Source organism: Corvus hawaiiensis, chromosome Z, assembly GCF_020740725.1.
Source record: "Corvus hawaiiensis isolate bCorHaw1 chromosome Z, bCorHaw1.pri.cur, whole genome shotgun sequence".
Taxonomy (NCBI): domain Eukaryota; kingdom Metazoa; phylum Chordata; class Aves; order Passeriformes; family Corvidae; genus Corvus; species Corvus hawaiiensis.
This window is the reverse complement of record NC_063255.1, coordinates 30,099,206-30,117,424: the sequence shown is the minus strand read 5'-3', so window position 1 is coordinate 30,117,424 and position 18,219 is coordinate 30,099,206. Positions and strand designations below refer to the sequence as shown.

Here is an 18,219-nt window from a genome sequence, read left to right as displayed (position 1 = left end):
GTGGTTCCTGCCCCTTTACAACAGATGGTTTTCTGATAGGAAGCACAAGAAGCATGTGAGATACATTTAATCCCCATGACTGATCCTTGCACATTGCAGTCACAGTGGTGTAGGCATTGTTGTAAAGCAGAAATTAAGAAGAGATTTCTAATTAAATGCCGCCAGGTTTGTTTCATCGTCAAGGACACTGCTTCTCAGTCTACAGAATGGAGATTAGTGCAGGGTAGAGTGTCTTGATGTTGGAAGAGCAATGTTCAGTAGAATGGCTACAGGGCCTGGGAAGCAAGCATTTATGATTAGTGTGTGAAGAGGAGGAGCACAAAGATGACAAAAGTCACAGGATGGAAATTATTTTTGCAGCATCGCTCAGTGTAAGTGAAAGACTCCAGAGGTCAGAGAAAATGTAGTTATGTGGGATGTTGAGAACATGGATGAGAGTAGTATCTATGGGTGGATATGAGAGGTTGTTTCTTGAGAAACTTCTACAGAAGTTAGGTTTGGGCTTAGGCTGGATATATAGACCTAATGAACTGGCTGAACTGAAAATAAATTGTGGGCTTTCTGGCATGCCTAACAGGTAGGAAACGATGTGTGTAGTGATCAAGGAAGGAGGTGGGAGAAAGGAATTCAAAGGTAGGCTTAGAAGCTCTGTTTCAGTGATGCCTAGCTGACAGAGAAATCCTGGAGTCTCAGGAGAAATGCTAGCAAAACAGCACCTTCTTTAATTTGGACAGGGAGACAATTTTAGAGCGATGAGGTGGATCAGTGATCTGTCTACACAGAGAGACAATTTTTGTAATAAGCTATTGTTACAAGTGGCTGAGGCATGTCAACAAATCTTGAAGTATTGAATGATACAAAGCTCTAGAGAGCAGAAGATATGATTTAGGATGACCTTTAGTGAAGGGTTGAAATGAAACAAATATAAACTTGATATTAAATGCTGTGTGTCTGAATTCTGGTTATAGTTATGGCATGATCTAAGGTAATTAATGCGATGGTGCTGAGTCATTCAGGATTGCATACAGCATGGCTCTTCTGAATCAGTTCTAGGGACCAGTATTTCCTGTATTTCTACAGCTGTGCTTTCTATATATTTGTGGTTTCTCCCCTTATGTTTGTTGCCAAGCAGTGGGGGAAAGTTTCAGACAACTATGTTTATTAAAATCTTTACCTCAAGACTAACTGTAAAAAATGAGGGGGGAAATAAAATAGGTTCTAAAAACCAAGCATTTTTATCAATACCTGAAATCTGTTTGAAGTGGAAACTATTATTTATTAAATTTATTATTAAGGTCCATACTTCAAAAACTGGGAACTCATCAGTGTTTCCATTCTAAGTTTTAATATAGCAGGTGATTTATCTTACCTGCATCCATAGAAAATGTGACAATTTACTGTTGTATCACAGGAGGTGGAGAAAAAGCTCGGAAGCTTCACACATCAAGAGGAAAGCTGTTACCCAGAGAGAGAATTGACAAACTTATTGATCCTGGGTAAGTACTTCCTTCTTTTTTTAAACATTTCAGGTTGTCTTTTGCGGGTTAATATTGCAACAGCCTTTTTTCTCTTTAGCTTCCGTAAAGACTGGCAGATAACATCATTGAAATTTTACAGAAGCATTCTCTGAAATACTGATCTCCTAAAATTTTTTTTTTCCTAGATTTAACCTTTTAAGTGAGATTCAGTGGCAGATATAGTCAGTAATTTTTTACAGTTTTGTTTCATTTGTCATTCAGGTCTCCATTCTTGGAGTTTTCCCAGTTTGCCGGTTACCAGTTGTATGGTAATGAAGAGGTACCTGCAGGAGGCATTATCACAGGCATTGGACGAGTATCTGGGTGAGAGATTCTAGTCATCTCATTACTAATGATATGAAAAGGAAGAAGGTGTCATTTTATTTGGTTTCCAGTTAAAAATGCCTGTTAGCGTTTTTAGTGTTTCATTTCTGACACTCAAAAAATCAATGAAGTTAGTATCTCAATTTCTTTAGTCATAGCTAAGAGGAAGTGAGTTTTTTGGTTTTGATTTTTTTTGTTTGTTGAGGTTTTATTAATTAGTGTATCCCACTAACTAAACAAAACACACATGGAATTTCTGGTGTCTCGTGAAGGAAGGAGATCAGTGTATCTGGACAGCAATTTTCAAAGAATAGGGTGGTATTTTAAACTCAAATTTCTTAAACTCAGTTTAAACTGAAAATTAGTTTTGCTTACTCAAAATACCTCCAAGACTATTCTTGAAATTAATTGTGGTGCTATATAGCATTATTTTACTCCCTAAAATAATGGACAGGACATTGTAGTGCTGAGGCTGCTGTTACAGTGTGCACTTGAGAGAGTGCAGGTGAGAAGAGCTCTTGTAGAACATCAGGGCTTCAGGAGTCCTTGGCATGTTGCAGCTCTTAACCATCATACATACTTATTCATCAGAAATGGTTTTCTCTCTCATAAACTTGTTTTATTTTTAGGGTGGAATGCTTGATTGTTGCTAATGATGCAACTGTCAAAGGTGGTACCTATTATCCCATCACTGTTAAGAAACATATACGTGCTCAAGAAATTGCAATGCAAAATCATCTCCCTTGCCTTTATTTGGGTAAGTCCCATTGCAGAAATAACCAAGGTCCTGTGTGAAGGACAGCTCATGTGTCCACAGATCGGACTAACCAGGAATGTATTTAAAGCACACCTATTCACATACATTTTCATTAATACTGTATTATCTCTACAGATTGGTGGCACACCTTAACTGGAGGGTGTGTACAGGTTCTCAGCACTATCTACTGTACTGCTGTAGGGGTGGGTTCAAAAAATACAGTTGCAGCTGTTAACACTGTATCACTTCTTTCTGTCATGGATGAGCAATCTTTCTGGTACTTTCATCTGGTCAATTCAAATTACATTTTAGAAAAAAAAAGTACGTTCTGATGGAGGATGTATCTGTACGAGAAAACATCCCAAGGAAATAAAAATAATAAGAGTGCCAAAATTGTCAGTAATAGTTTGGATCAATATATTTTTAGGATTTGGGATTAATTTTTCTGAAGCAGAAATTTAGTTGTATTTTATTTTACATTTTGAGTTTAGTCTATTAACTTCAGTCTATTTGGGCAAACCTTCATGTAAGTTTTACTTACATATACTTTTATTATAAAAGATGAAGAACAGAGTGACAGGTATCTGTAATATATGACTGGTAGTCTTCTTAGCCTGGTTTTATACAAATACAAGAGGTTTCTGCCAGTGTCTTCCTTTCAGCCTGAATTCCCAGTATAATGACTTTTGAACCTATTAGCCAGTTTCAGTCAGATTTGACAGAGAGTTGTAAGAAAGTTTATATTCCTGTGGGTGTTGTGTATGTCAGCATCAGAGGAGAAGGGCTTTCTACTCCCATTTTAAGAAATAGGGCAGGTTATTTCTTGTCTGTTCAGCTTAGTTTAGGAACTTAAGTATCAGCTGAGGGGCATTCATTGGTTTGCCAGTCTGGATGCTTGTACTAGTTGAATAGTCCGCATAAATACAGGTCCTGGCCAGTACAAATGTTTGAAGTTTCTTGCCCTGCTGGTAGGCCAATCACGTGAATAATACCAATAGAAGGATTAGGAGAAGTGGGAACTTGAAACTGTTGGTGAGGTGGATGCAGAGACAGTGTGGGTGTAGATTTTGTGGGACTGCCATAGAAAGAGTCCTGGAGGGAAGGGCAGGCTATATTTTATCTTACATGTTAAAAAACCAGAAGAAACTTAGCTTTGCTGTTTGCAAAACAGCTGTTACGATTTTTTTTGGTCTGAATTATCAGCAAATTCTGTCTGTTTAGAGAACTCTTATTTTTTAATGAGTTATCAGTGAGCAACTGTGGGTGATTCTACTATTTTAAGATCTTATGGAATGAGGAACTGTGGGACACTGCTATGCTTTTGAAATAAAAGTTTAGAGTTTTATTCCATCTTTGAGATGTATAGTCCTTGAATGTACACTGTCATTCATACCTGGTGAGTTATTTTACCTTTGCAGTTTCTGTACTTGGGCTTGTTCCGGTTCGTTTGGGCTGTGTGATAAGAGGGAGTGCTTCGTAGGCGGTCAGCACTGTGCTGACTGTGTAATTTTCATGTTGTTTGAACTGCCTTTTCATCAGTGATAACAACTGCCTAGGTGCTAATTCTCACATAGACACCTGGTGCCATTTGTCACTGAGTCAGTCACTGGTGTAGGCATTTTCTTTTGGCTGCAGTCAGGTAAGATGAGAATGTGCATACAGACTGGTGGTTGCAAGTAAAAATTAATTACTTGGAGCCAGAGCTCTCAGGGATGCTTTACCTCCCTGTGCATTTCCTCATAGTGTCCTATCCTTTGGATACTTCCTCATGACAGGTTGTATTTTCATTAATTGGGAGCAGACACGTAGCTCCTATTGGAGACCTGTAATCTCTGGAGGGTGTATCCTGAAGCAAGGGCACAAAATAAATGAATCTTCATAAAGATAGTTTAATGTTTTTGTGAAGTTTAATCAAGGTATGAAAGTACACGGGCAGCACCTTTTGAACTCAATGGTGGTTAGCTCTGCCTGTTCCTGGAGCTTGTGACAGAATTGCAATGGAATAGTTGAGTTTAAATTGTACATTAAAAGCATTTTTAGTTTAAATATTTTGCAGCAAGATGAGTTTAGAAGTTTGTTTAGGGAGGTATGGTTGTGCCTTTACATGTCTGAGTTTATTTTCCATGAAAATTATGTTAATAATGGATGTTATTTTGGAGAGGCGTGTTTACTATTTTCCTTCTTTATTTTTTCAAAAAGAAGGTCCTATTATACCTAGATTCATAGAAATATATACAGTATTAGTAATTGCTGTATATTTTAAGTAACATGCAGATACTTTACCAAGAAGTATATAACACTGTTCAAAACATGTTAATATAATTTAATTCATTCTAGTTGATTCAGGAGGAGCAAATTTACCTCGGCAAGCAGAAGTATTTCCAGATCGAGATCATTTTGGCCGTATTTTCTATAATCAAGCAGTCATGTCCTCACAAGGAATTCCACAGGTAATTTGCTTTTATCTAAGAATTAAATGTACTAAGTAGTTTTTATGCTTGCTGCCATTACCTCTTTTCAAGGCTTGTGCCCATGTTTTGTTCCTGACAGCACTGTGTTGTGCTAACCTGATGGCCCAGTCTGGGGTTGGAAGCACTGTAAACACAGTAATTGTCCACAAGAATTCATTATAGTTTTGAAGAAACAGTCTTCTTTCTTAGTGTTCATGCTAATGATTTGACTTACCTGCTCCTGTCTGGGAGTAGGAGAGAAATGAACTTGGGAACATGGTATGTAGGGCCATTTGAGAAAGCACTAGGAAATTTCTTGGAACAGTTGATTATTCTGCATCAGCACTGCAAAGGTGAGGACTCCCCTGATGATGGTTAGTAAATGAGACATACCTTCCACTAACAGGGGCATGTGTATATTGATAAATGCATTTGATACCCTTACGTGCTTTATGATAAAACTGCTCTAATTATGAGGTTATTTTCTAGTGCATTAATGATGCATATAATTACTGTTAGTCACAGTTCCTGGATTTAGAAGTGGTTTTGTGTCATGGCTCGCTGAGGAGTACATAGGGATAATTTTTTTGATGCAGGTGGTGTGCTAGGGAAGGTGCACTTCTGGATCTATTACTCATGAAGAATGTGAAATGACTGAGGATTGCTGATGGGCAACTATGGCTGCAGTGAAAGTGAAGGGCAGGATGTACAGTCCTAGTGGAGTAAAGAAAGCCAGGTGACAGGATAAAGACTTGAAGGGAATTGTTAGCAGGGACCTAATTGTTAGCAGTGAGAAGCTGCCACAGAGGGTGAAGAAGTCCATGGTCTTTGAAGATAACCTCCTGCAGATGAAGGAACACTATAGGAAAGCAAACGACCGGGTAGTTCCTACAGAGTTGCTGTCTACTCAGTCAACTCCCACTTCTTTGTATGGTTTTGTAGCCCCCTCTTGTACCTGCCTTATTTTTTGCAGACCAAAAATTCAAGTTCTGCACTTCTTCCTGGACATTGTTCCACACCTTTGATGTCCTAGTTCATTTTCTTTTCCAGATCTTACTGTGCCTTTTTTAACATGAAGGAGACAGACTGCACCAACAGTCCTTAAAACAAGTCAAAAAAGGCAAATTGTGAGGAACTTCTTAAAACTACCAGTTTTGAGCACCAGTTCTCAGAACCAGTCTTTTTCCTTTTGGTCCCAAGGGAGAGCAGTCAGCTTCCTCATTTAGCACTGAGGCACAGCAAAGTTCATTTGATCCTGCAGAACTCTTTCGGTTTACTGGGGAAAATATATAAAACCTTCCAATAAAACAATAAATTAATAAAAGAATAAAGACGTTGTTTGAAACTGGCATTCTTCATTGGCATCTGGAAGTGGTCAGAGCAAAAAAGAAGTTATGATCATAAACCCAGGTTCTCTTTTAGGTCTGTGATATGTACAATCCTGACAGATTTATCTACAGCTGATTACAGTAAGAGCTGAGGAATGTAGAACATTAAAAAATTATCCAACCTCTGTTTTCTATATAATGAGAACAGCAAAATCTATTCTGAGTGAGACATAGGTCGCACGTACTGTGGAACTTGTGATGACAATATTTATTTTCAAGAAGAGACGTTCTCTACCACACTTTGAAAGCCTGAAAAAGCTAGTCGTTATCCTGGCAAAGGGCTGGAATACAGTTTAATTTGTGGGTGCCTGCAGTGTGCGCTGAGGTTTTCCCAAGTGATATGTCATAGCAGTTATTTCACCTCACGTTGTCTGAGGCTGGGCTGTCACACAACCAGAGCCTGTGGCAGTGCTATGACATGAATCCCACCATAATACTACTGTCTAGTGTTCTTTTTCACCAGGAATGAAACCGTTGAGAGACTATTCTCACTGGATTCTCCTGCCCTGGGGCTTGCGGGGACACGATTGCAATCACTCACACAACAGATTCCACTGGGGCATTGGACATGTTTTTTTTTTCTGGGGGAAGGAGGTAGTAGAAGCCAATACTTTCAGGGCGAAGCAGATTGACCAGTCAAGGATACAGTATTCCATCTCACTCCTTACATGACAGATACTGGTTTTGCAGGATTTTTGAGGAAACGGCCTGTGTTACCTTGATAACTTTTTGGCACATTTTGGAAGCAAGTCAGAGTTCAAATCTTCAGTCATCTTTTCCAAAGAATCCTGAAATCCATTGCTTCCTTAAAAATCCAAGGCTGAAGATTCCAACAACACAGTAGGTCTCTTTAGGAAGTATGACATAATTTACCTTCTGCAGTTCTTTCCAATAGTAGAGGTGGACCAATTGTAGTGATTTCCAGAGAAAAGCAGTGTTTAGTTAGAACAAAAATACATGGGAGAAAAAGACAGTTTGTAAGCTGGTCATCATGCAGGCTCCCTCATAGGTCTAGGTTGGACCTAGTGTTTTTGTGGAACAGCAAGTGTTAAAGGAGTGATGTTTTGCTGAGTTATCTTTTTTGGAGAATTTTTGGAAAACCTTATTTTTGCTAGAGACTTCAATCATGATCTGCTATGGGAGTAATGATTTTTAGATGTTATGTTGAAGATGAATATGTATACCCGGCTTGCAAGGTTGAAATTGCTGATGTTGGGCAGGACCTTTCTAAAAATGCCTGATCTTACAGTCATGATCATGTTTCCAGCATATCTTGAAACGTATTTAACATATTTGTAAAGTTGCATTAAAAAGTTGAATTTGTTTTTCTTTCAATTACCATATGGTGTTGTATTAGGAGTAGTTGTATTCATATACCATAAAAACTAAATGTAAGAAAGATTTGTCTTTTATTAAAACACATTTCTGTTTGTTATGACACTGATGAAAGTTAAATTTTCCCAGTATGACACTTTCTTTAAATATTTGTGGAAGACTGGGAGAAATGTTTTACTGAAGTATTTCCTTTATTTAAAGAATGTAATAAGGGTGCATTTTGTTTGGGAGATGTATCTATCCTTTTATTATTTCAAGGAGGCACTGTTATTTTTGTAAATCTATTATTGGTCCTGTGCTAACAGATAGTGGTAGCTAGAACCATCAAACCATCTTCCCTGTCTGAGAGCATGTTTTATTAGAAAATGGAATTAAGAAATTATGCTCTCTCTGATCTCCACTCTGGTCAATTCTTCTGACATGGGAGTCTGGATATTGTTAGTTTTGCTACCTGATGTTCTGTGCTGTGGCCTGCCTGAAGGTCTGTTCATCAGTTCATTAGTTCTTCTCAGTTTGGCCCTTGAAGTGCTTGCTTTTTTTTCCCATTTTAATTTTCTGGTTGCTGATAGTGCTTTTAATTTCCCCCTCCACTTTTACCTGTGACTAATTTATTTTACACCCACTACAGCTTAAATTATATTGTTGCCCATATGGGTGTGAATCAGAAAGATGTGATTAGCTCCTCATTAGCTGCTTCCTGAGCTCTGTCACATTCATACGCTGCATGGATAACGATGGGGGATGGATCAGCGGATATGAAATAGTGTATATGCACTCAGGACTGTTGATTTTTGTTGAACACATGAAGAATTTCTTTGCAGCAATTTAGAAAATTAAGTCAGGATGTGGGACATTATTTGGGAACTTGACAGGTAGGTTTTTTTTTTCCAGTAGATACATATTCCAGTTGGAAAAAATTAACACCTGAGTTAAAGTTTAAATGCAGGCACATTTCACATGTGAGCATGGTGAAATTAAGAATAGGAAAAAAGCACAAATCCTGGAGGAAAAAATGAAATATTTACCCCAAGTTTCTCCCATTTCTAGAGGTTTATGTTATTTTTTAATTCACCAGGAGTCATTTATTAAATGCACAACAGAATACTGTAGATTAATCATGTGACTCTGAATATAGTTTGCAATACTGAAAACTGTTTGCTGAAAAGGCAGTTTGATTTGATGATAGCAGATTGACATAGTTCATCTACTCCTGCTTTAGATAAGCATAATGTGATTTGGAAGTTTTGTTTTTCTATGTGCTGTTTTCTTCTTCTAAATTATCCTTAGAAATATCTTGAAACAAGCTTAACCTTAAATAACATTGTTTCCTGGGGTTTTTTTAGGGTGTTTTTGTGTTTATGTATGGTTGTGAAAGAAAGTGTTTGCCTTTTCCATATGAGTATTCCTTTTCTTCTGCTCTACAAGTGTCTTGAAAGGGTCTTTGAAGATGCTCCTGTGAAGGAGAAATTGAGAAACTTCATTTCCATGATTGTCTACAGTTACAGTATTCATCATATCTGGGGTCAAATCAGTTTTATAAAAGTATCACCAAAATATTACTGGTAGAAAATGTTCACTGGATAGGTGTTCATCTCAAAATTAGGCAAAAGGATGAAGCAGAGATTATTCTTGTTGAAGCCTATAATGAGATGCTCAACACACCTCAAAAGGGCAAAATTAATTAGTTGATCCACTGAAGACCTGAAGTAGCATACTAGGAGATGGGAGAAAATTTCCTTAAAAGGATGTTAACACTGGTGAAATTATGCCAATAATCAGTAACTGAAGTCCTGACTTTAGTGTAAATACTAGGAGAAACCTCTATGTTTTAACCTTTAATGTTGATCAGTAAAACCAAATTCCATGGTAGAATGTGTGTCTCTTCAAACATACCACATAAGTAGCTGATGGTACTTCATACGTGAATTTTCCAGCAGGGTAGTCTGAAGATCATAGTTCGAAAGACTGTTGAAAATGGAAGATTCCTTATTTTTTAAAGAAATGCTAAAACATAAAAATGTTTGCTCTCTTAGGCAAAAATAATCTTGCAATGCTGTCGAATGACCTGTATTAAAATACGTAATATCTTGTGCCTTTGCTATTTTTAAGGGTTGAACAGTTCATTAACTTGTGCTTTTTGTTTTCCAACAGATAGCAGTAGTCATGGGATCTTGTACAGCAGGAGGAGCATATGTACCTGCAATGGCTGATGAAAGTATTATTGTTGGCAAACAGGGAACAATATTCCTGGGAGGGCCACCACTGGTAAGGATACAGAAGTTTCTAGTGACATGGCCCCGTTCCTCCCACTCCTCCCAAATCATGCTGCAATAATTGTCTACCTTAAACAATTGAGACATTTCTTGGTGAGATATTTCTAGATATTCTGTAGATTAGTTTGTATTTTTAAGTATGTCTGAATGTTTCTATCCTAAGTCAAATCTCTTCTGTTCATTAGAGGTGTATATTTATAAACTGGACTGTGTTAAGGTGTTTTTATAGTACTGCTTTTAGATTGCTGTGCACAATTTAAATTATAAAAATTGTTTCTATATTCCGTTATGTACTCTCTAGGTTTGACATGAAATTTGAAAAAATCACAACCATCTCTATTGTATCTCAAAGTCAAGATCAAAGAACATCTGAAGCAGGACTGATCTGCTATATTTTTATGTCAGTTTGCTGACAAAGGAGACACACTTATGATGGAGTTTGTCACAGTACTTTGTCTTTCTCTCTTTCTGTCTTTTCACCTTTGTCTTTCTTTCTGTCTTTCTTTCTGTCTTTGTAAGGAAATTGTTTCTAAGGAAACTGGCCTGAAGAATTCCTGTGAATTAAAACTTGCTTTGTTGTGGAACTCATAGTGGAATTTGTGACTGCAAAATACTGCAGTATAAGAGAGCTTTAAAATTACAGTAGCTTGGCACAACAAAAGGAGTGCTTGAATATGGTTTACTATTTTAGAAATAACTGTATGTTCTGGTGTATGCTCAATTCTATACCAATACAAATGATAATACAATAACGTCAGTCTTTTGCCGACAAAGATTATTCTACTTAACACAAGCTTTATGAGAAAAAAATGTATTTTCAGTAATAAATGTTAGTGCTAGAACTAACAGCATCACTCATCACAACTATTAAGTCTTGGTGAAACATGGCTGGATAAACTTGCTCTTTTGAAATAGTCAAATGCTTGTCAAATTTATTGTACAAACTGGTCTGAGGCAGCACGATAGCTCTGTTTTGGTTACAGTCTTTTGGGAACTTTTAGGTGTGCTTCCAGTGACAAAGCCAAACGTACATCAAATGTCTCTCAAGAGTCCTTCCAACTTGAGCATGCTGAAACGGAGAAATTGTTTTGTAACAGCATTGTTAATGAAGATACTGCTCCATTGATTCCTCTAGTAACAGAGGAGGCAAAGTCTCTTGGAAGTCTCTTCCTTCAGTTAAGATACTGGGAAAATGTGGCATGTCCCATTAAACTACGGGAGAACAGGCACTGACAGATTTGTTTGTTGACTAGTTCCTAAGGCATGATTGTGTTACTCTCATTAAAAGTATGGCGGGCTCATCCTTTACTGTGATTTAGTGTTTACTTGTATAGCTTTGCTCTCATTTCCACAGCATATTTTTATATTGCATTCTTTTCCTTTAGAGTGAATTTTTTCCCCACTGTATCATCTTGTTGGTAAAAGTGGATTTGTCATTTTGTGCCTTTTTCAAAGTTCAGTGTATAGATGGCTTTTAAATTCTTATGCAGTTAAAAAAAAAAAAGGAAGAAAAAAGAAAAAAAAAGAAAAAAAAAGAAGTCTTACATTTGTACGTCTTAAATAAATTCAGAATTTAACTGGCATATGGAAAGCAGGGGCATGGGACATATATCTGAAAGTACAGGGATACTTTGTTGTGTACCTTAATAAAACAAGGCATTTAGTTTGAAGAAATTTATTATTTTGGTGGAGCCTTTTCAAGTTGATAAGAAGAACAAAGTAAGCAGGAGAAGCAGATAAAGTAATGAAAAGCAACTATGTAATGTCAGGCTAATTTATTTACTGCTCATTAGAATTTGGTTGTTAGAATTTCATTGACAGTAATTGTTTCAAATGTCTTACCTAGGTTTCTGCTCCTTTTTATCTTGTATTAGTGTTTTTCAGCTTGTTTATATGTAAACAGAGACAAATGCTCCTCAAAATTAAGTAATTCTTTGTAGATTTATCACTGTAATTTAGATATTTGGAGTTTCTTGTTGAAAAGTTGCGTAAACATGGATGAAGATACTATCTGAGAATAATATTAGTTGAGTAACACTTTGTGATTCATACATCTGTTCCTTGAGATAAGAAAATTAGTGTGGTGAAAGACATGAACTTTGTACATCAGACTTTTAGTAGGTTCGTTACTATAACTAAGAATAACTACCCTGGTTGCAGGAACACCTGAGCGTCCAAGTACAAACCTTTTCAAAAGGTTTTCGGTAAGACATGTAATACCCAGTACAACCCAGAAAGCTGGCTTGGAAGATGAAAACAGAGAGCCAGCCTCTTGTTCTCTGGGAATGGTAATCATTTGACATCATGAGGCAATTCAGATCATACATGTGTGTCACTGATCTGTAGCACATGAGACTTTTGCCAGGATAGGCACCTGGAAAAGAGGGACCCAAGTCAGAACTCAAGGGGAAGGCTTGACTAGGCAAGTTGGTGACTGCAAGGATGTCATGAAGTTAGAAAGTTTTAAAATCTTCCCCCATTTTCAGAGGAAGATTTCACAGCTATCCTCCAATTTAATTTGTTTCTTAGCAACCTGCAGATGTAATGATCCTTACCTTTATGTGTATAGATCAAACTTTATTATCTCTACTGTCAGCCTTTCTGTTCTGTAGAGTTTTTGATACTCTTACTGAAAATATTCTATTTGCCTTCTTCTAAGCATCAAAACTACTTCAGGCTCCCATAGAAACTGCCATTCCATGCTGTAGCAGATATTGTAGCCGTTACTGTGTAAGCTCTGTTCTCCAAAACGTCTTTCCTATATGAAGAAAATTGGATTGGATGTTACTGCTTATCTGCCTAAAACAAAACATCCTGAGGAAGTGAAAAAAGAAAAATCCCTAGTGTTACTCATAATTAGTCTCTCTGTCCAGAGAGTTGTGGAGTCTCCATCCTTGAGATATTCAAAAGTCATGGTCATTACATGGTCATTAACAGCCTTCTCTGGCTGACCCTGCGTTGAGCAGAGGAGTTAAACTTTGCAATCTCTCATGGTGGCAGACAGAGCCCACAGCTCCGATACTGTGATTTGGAGAAGGAAAACTTCATCTCTGTGGAAAAAATAAAAAAGCCATTTTTGTAAAATATCTTAAAATTAGTCTCTGGATTTCTGTGCTAATGTAAGTCATTGTGCTATTCAGCTTTGTGCCAAGTTCTGGAGTAGTTAACAATATAACTGGTTGTGTAAAGAGAGATTTATGTAATTACTTCATACAATCATAAAATCATAAAATCAAATGGTAGGATCACTTATGTTATAATACACCCTAAAGATCACTGAGTCTGGCCATTAACCTCACACTGCCAAATGCACCACTAAACCATGCCCCTTAAATGTCAAATCTATATGCATTTAAATACTTCCAGGGATGGTGACTCAACCACTACCCTGGACAGCATGTTCCAGTGCTGCATAACCCTTTCAGTGAAGAAATCTTCCTGACTTCTTTTAAAAGTATGTTCTTATGTTCAGTGTTTAATGAAGACTAAAGTTAATTATGTCTCTGACAGAAACTTTCCATTAATTAGTGTGCCACACCTTCATATTCCATGAGTAATTCAAATTTCAAAGCAAAACTCCTACTGTTGAAGAAATATCTATACTTAAATTTGCAAACTTGACAGTTTGGAAGTGTGTGTGTGAGAATATATACATATTTATATAATTAGTGTGCTTTGATTTTAGACATGAAACTGAAATCTGGTCTGGAAATGATAGTTCTCCCTTCCATTGCTTGTGCTCTACCTCTGTACTCTCTGTGGATGATGAATAATGGTTTCACTAGCTTTCAAGGAATCCTTTTCAAAGCACTTACTGTAGAGTGCAAATGCCTCAAGAAGTCTTCTGGGGTTTTTTTTAACCCCAGTAGTAAATTATACTGCTTTGTGCTAAGAAGGAGACCATTCACTCTTAAAACTACCCTTTCAGGTCTAAGATTACACAGATCTAGGCTTTGGATTTGCAGTCCAGGTACTTTTATGGACACATCATACTTGATCCAAACAGTTACATGCCACTGTTATGCTCTTTTAAAGAAAATTGTTATTAATAAATTACTGTGTGTTTGCTGGAAGGTTTAGAAAATGGACAACTTCTAATGGTTGTTTTATGGCTAATATTTAAAATGAGTAAGTTAAAACTCATTAAGAGTTTGTGTAGAGAAAACAAAATTGAAAAATGCTACATTTCAGCTGGGGTATTGTTTGCTTGAAACAATGCATGGAAATATCCCATTTGAAATTCCATGGTAAGTGCTGAGAAAATTTTTGTGAAAAAGCATGTTTATGAATCTAAAGGATGCGTAAGTATATTCACATTAATGAGGGACACAGCAGTAAATAGAACAGCAGGGAGTGTCTGTGTCAATAAAAACTACATATTAACATTAGAGTAAGGATGCAAAGTCAAACAAAAAAAGTAATTTTGACAAGATTCCGTGTTGTCACATTTTGATGCTCTGAGGGAGAGTAAACAGGGAAATATGATTAATGAAGAAGCATTTGCAAAGATCTCCGTTATTGCTGTACCTAAGATAGTATAAATATTAATGCAAGACAGGTGTCAACTATGAAGCTCATTTTCCTTTTCTTGTGGTAGGTTAAAGCAGCAACAGGTGAACAGGTATCAGCAGAGGATCTTGGAGGGGCAGATCTTCACTGCAGGTTTAAAGAAATATTTTCACAGAGTTAATTTCTTCCATATTTTGGACTTCCCTTTGCCCTTCCCCTTCCCCTGCCTTTCCCTTATTTTATTGTATTTTGTTTTAGATCTTTCTTAAGCTGTATTTACATTTTTAAAATTATTTGTGTGTTATTATCTGGTGCTGACAGATCATTTCATTGTTAGAATGTCACAGTTACATTGTGTTACTCTAGTTAGGATTGCTTCCTTCATTTACTGCTTTAAAATACATGTCTAGTATACTGCAGCATCATGCATAATGTGGAGGGTTTTAATACTGAGTGTTAATAGAATAATATCTATTGAGAAAGATAATGCATTTTGCAGATTTTATCTTTCTTACTGCCACATAGAATTCACTACAAGCAAGATCAAAATAGCTTGTGCTTTTTGTAAAAGAATACTTGTTATCAAACCAGAAAAATCAATGCACTTTCAAGCTCTGCAATTAATAATAAACAAAAAATTAGGTATTACTGCACAGTAAGTTACGTATTGCTGTATAATAAATGCTTATTTGTTACTTCAGTTTGCTGAAGTGAATAAAAAATTGTTTTGAAGGGCAGTTCATGCCGTTTTTGTAAACATGTTTTTCTTTATAATTGAAATGAATTTTTGGTGCATTTGAACAATGCTTGTTATATTTTATATCATCATTTAGATTTTTTTATTTCCTGCAGTTGCTATTTTATTTCATGTCTGATAACTTGAATATACTATTTTGAAGAAAAGGTCAGGCATAGGGGTTTTTTTAGGTAATTTAATAATAAAACACAGAGAGCTGAATTGTTGCATCTGTATTTTCAAGGTCTTAGCAGCTTTAAAATTTTAAGTTTTCATTGCCTGATTTATTGTTTTTTCCCCTAAGTTAGTCATATTGCTATTGTTATTTATATACAGAAAATCTGGTGTAACAGATCATTATGCTTTGGACGACAATCATGCACTTCATCTGGCAAGGAAAGCTGTAAGAAGTTTGAATCTCCAGAAGAAAGTAGATGTAAGTCTATGGAGTCTGAAAACACTGCATTGCTGAAATTAGGAATGCTTTTCTTAGCCTGATTGTTGTAACACTTATTTTATATAATACATATTTTGTCTATGATTTTACATGTTTGAAAATGGAAGTTATGGATGGTTCTCATCCGTAAAGATTTCTCTGATGTTGCAATTACATTCCCGCTTTATTATTCCGAATAAAACTACTGGGATCAAATGCAAGAGTGGAGTGACTAGAAGAGTGCTTCAGAGTCGTAGAATTACACTTTTAGATTAATCTAGTCTTGCAAGACATTTAATTTAATTTTAAACTGACATGATCATTTCCATGGACTTAAAATTAGATACCTGCTAAAGGATCTTTTTGAATAGACATTTTCTGGGATTATTAATGAGAAGTTGAAAACTGTGAGGGTGTAGATGTGAATCTTGTCAATGAATTGTATTGATTTAAGAATTCCTTGTAATAAATGGGATGGATAGCATATGGGGGTGGAATTGCCTTATTTTATTTTAGTAGGAGATCTGAGAGGGTAAATGGAAGCTCAAGGAAGGCAAGAAGTTGTATTCAGTTGTGTGACAAAAATCTTTACCAGTTTTTCAGAATGCTGCCTGCCTTATAGGGTGCAGGGGGAAAGTAAGCAAATAGGAGGACATGCCTAATTTTTTTATAACATGGAAGAGGTGGAGCATATGTGGAGATATATGCAGGAGTAGAAAAAAGGTAACAGTAAGTGAGAAGCTGTTATCAACCTTCAGTTTGGGGAACTTGGTCTTTATACAAAATGATAAGCCAGTACAGGCATTTTGATATGGTTGGTGAAGAGAAGTCTGTGCTCAAAGAAGGTGACAAATTAATTGTTATTTGAATTTTTAACTCATAATGTGGGCTGATGGTTCCTTTGTTGTGTAAATTGTTTTGTTAAATTACTATAGGTGACTGTAGAACCATCAGAAGAGCCTTTATTTCCAGCTGATGAAATATATGGAATAGTCGGTGACCAGCTAAAGAGAAATTTTGATGTCAAAGAGGTATGAGTCTTAATGCGAGATCCGTATGTCCATACGTACATGCACCCATTTTATTGCGGGAAATCACTCTTTATAATTGTTAATAATTGATAATACCTGATCTGGGTAGTTATTTCTTTGTAGCTTTGTCCAGCAGATCTATTGTGATAACAGTGACTGTTGAGAATATAGTACTTTTTGGTTATACTTTTAAGAAGGTTGAGCAAGGATGAGAGTTCGGTAACATTCTGAAAAAGCTGACAGAAATGGGAACTCCTCATTGGGAAAGCATTCTATAGACTTGCCCAGTGATATGATGGTTTTCTTTTTCTGTTGACCCTTTGAAAGATGAATTGTTTCAAGATTCATGGAGTATAAGCACACCAAACAATTGAGCCTTCTCCCATCTGCATACAAATACTATTGTACTGTACTGCTGGTCTAGTGTAATTATCTGCCTTGGAACCTTCGTCTGAGCCAACATCCTTCCTCATATTTTGCATAAATCCCACATTCAGAGCCTTTTTCACTACTAACCAAGTATGTATTTTAGGAAGTGTCTTAGTATGTACCTCTCTTAAAAAGTTTGGCAGAAATTACTAGGATTTGCTTGGCATTAAGGGGAAAAAGAGATGAACAGTTTTGTTGAGTTTCATATTCACTCTCACAAGTTGCAATAGTTCCAATTTATGTTCTTTTAAAGTGGAAATAAATATCTTCTGACAAATGTCTTGCTAGCAGTGGATCTGTATTTATTAAAAATGGCTCCTCTGCATCACAGAGAAACCTCAAATCAGATCTTCATTATTTTTGTGTGTTGCAAACTCAAACAAGCCTAAAAATAATCATATCTCTAAGAAAGTGACTCGTGAGTGTATATGGTTTTTTCTTTACAAATGAGAGGCTATTGATTAATGTTTAATATAAGCAGAGGTTTTTCTTTGAAATTCAACTAATCAGGAAAATGTTGTTCTGTGTATAATTTCACTATTTGGTTAGACCATTCTTAATCTTGAAATTCCATTTTTTACAAACATGTAAATGAATCACACTTAAAAAACTAAATGGGCTTTGCCTGCCATCCAAACTGTTTATATGGTGGGATGCTTGATGTTCTGTAAATGTAAAGATTTCAAGTTATATGTTACCATGGTCTTTCCTCTGAACAAATTAAAAACCTTGAAGGATTAGGAATTTAATGTTATTTTTCCTTTTTTTTCTTAAGGTCATTGCTAGAATTGTAGACGGAAGTAGATTTGATGAATTCAAAGCCTTGTATGGGGATACTTTAGTTACAGGTAAGTAGAACTATAATTATTCTGTGTGTGTTCCCACTAGTTTTATAGTTGGATTTATTCTGACTCACCCTCTGATATTTTTAATGACGTTTATCTTTATCTTCGGAAGTATGGCAGTTTCTGTTACCAGGAGAAAGTGTCACGTTTATATGCTATGGAAAAATAAATATGTGTGGAAATTTACAA

The 18,219-nt window shown here is 36.2% G+C and overlaps 1 protein-coding gene across 1 annotated transcript in view; it reads left to right on the top strand.

The window, feature by feature from the left end:
• The window catches only part of MCCC2 (methylcrotonyl-CoA carboxylase subunit 2), a 37,023-nt gene that overhangs the window by 6,023 nt on the left and 12,781 nt on the right, over nt 1–18,219 (top strand). The window contains exons 3-11 of the mRNA XM_048291188.1: nt 1,412–1,496; nt 1,740–1,841; nt 2,471–2,598; nt 4,936–5,048; nt 9,923–10,036; nt 14,642–14,706; nt 15,626–15,725; nt 16,661–16,756; nt 17,961–18,033. Of these exons, the coding sequence (XP_048147145.1) occupies nt 1,412–1,496; nt 1,740–1,841; nt 2,471–2,598; nt 4,936–5,048; nt 9,923–10,036; nt 14,642–14,706; nt 15,626–15,725; nt 16,661–16,756; nt 17,961–18,033 (876 nt within the window). The remainder of the gene's footprint in view (nt 1–1,411; nt 1,497–1,739; nt 1,842–2,470; nt 2,599–4,935; nt 5,049–9,922; nt 10,037–14,641; nt 14,707–15,625; nt 15,726–16,660; nt 16,757–17,960; nt 18,034–18,219) is intronic.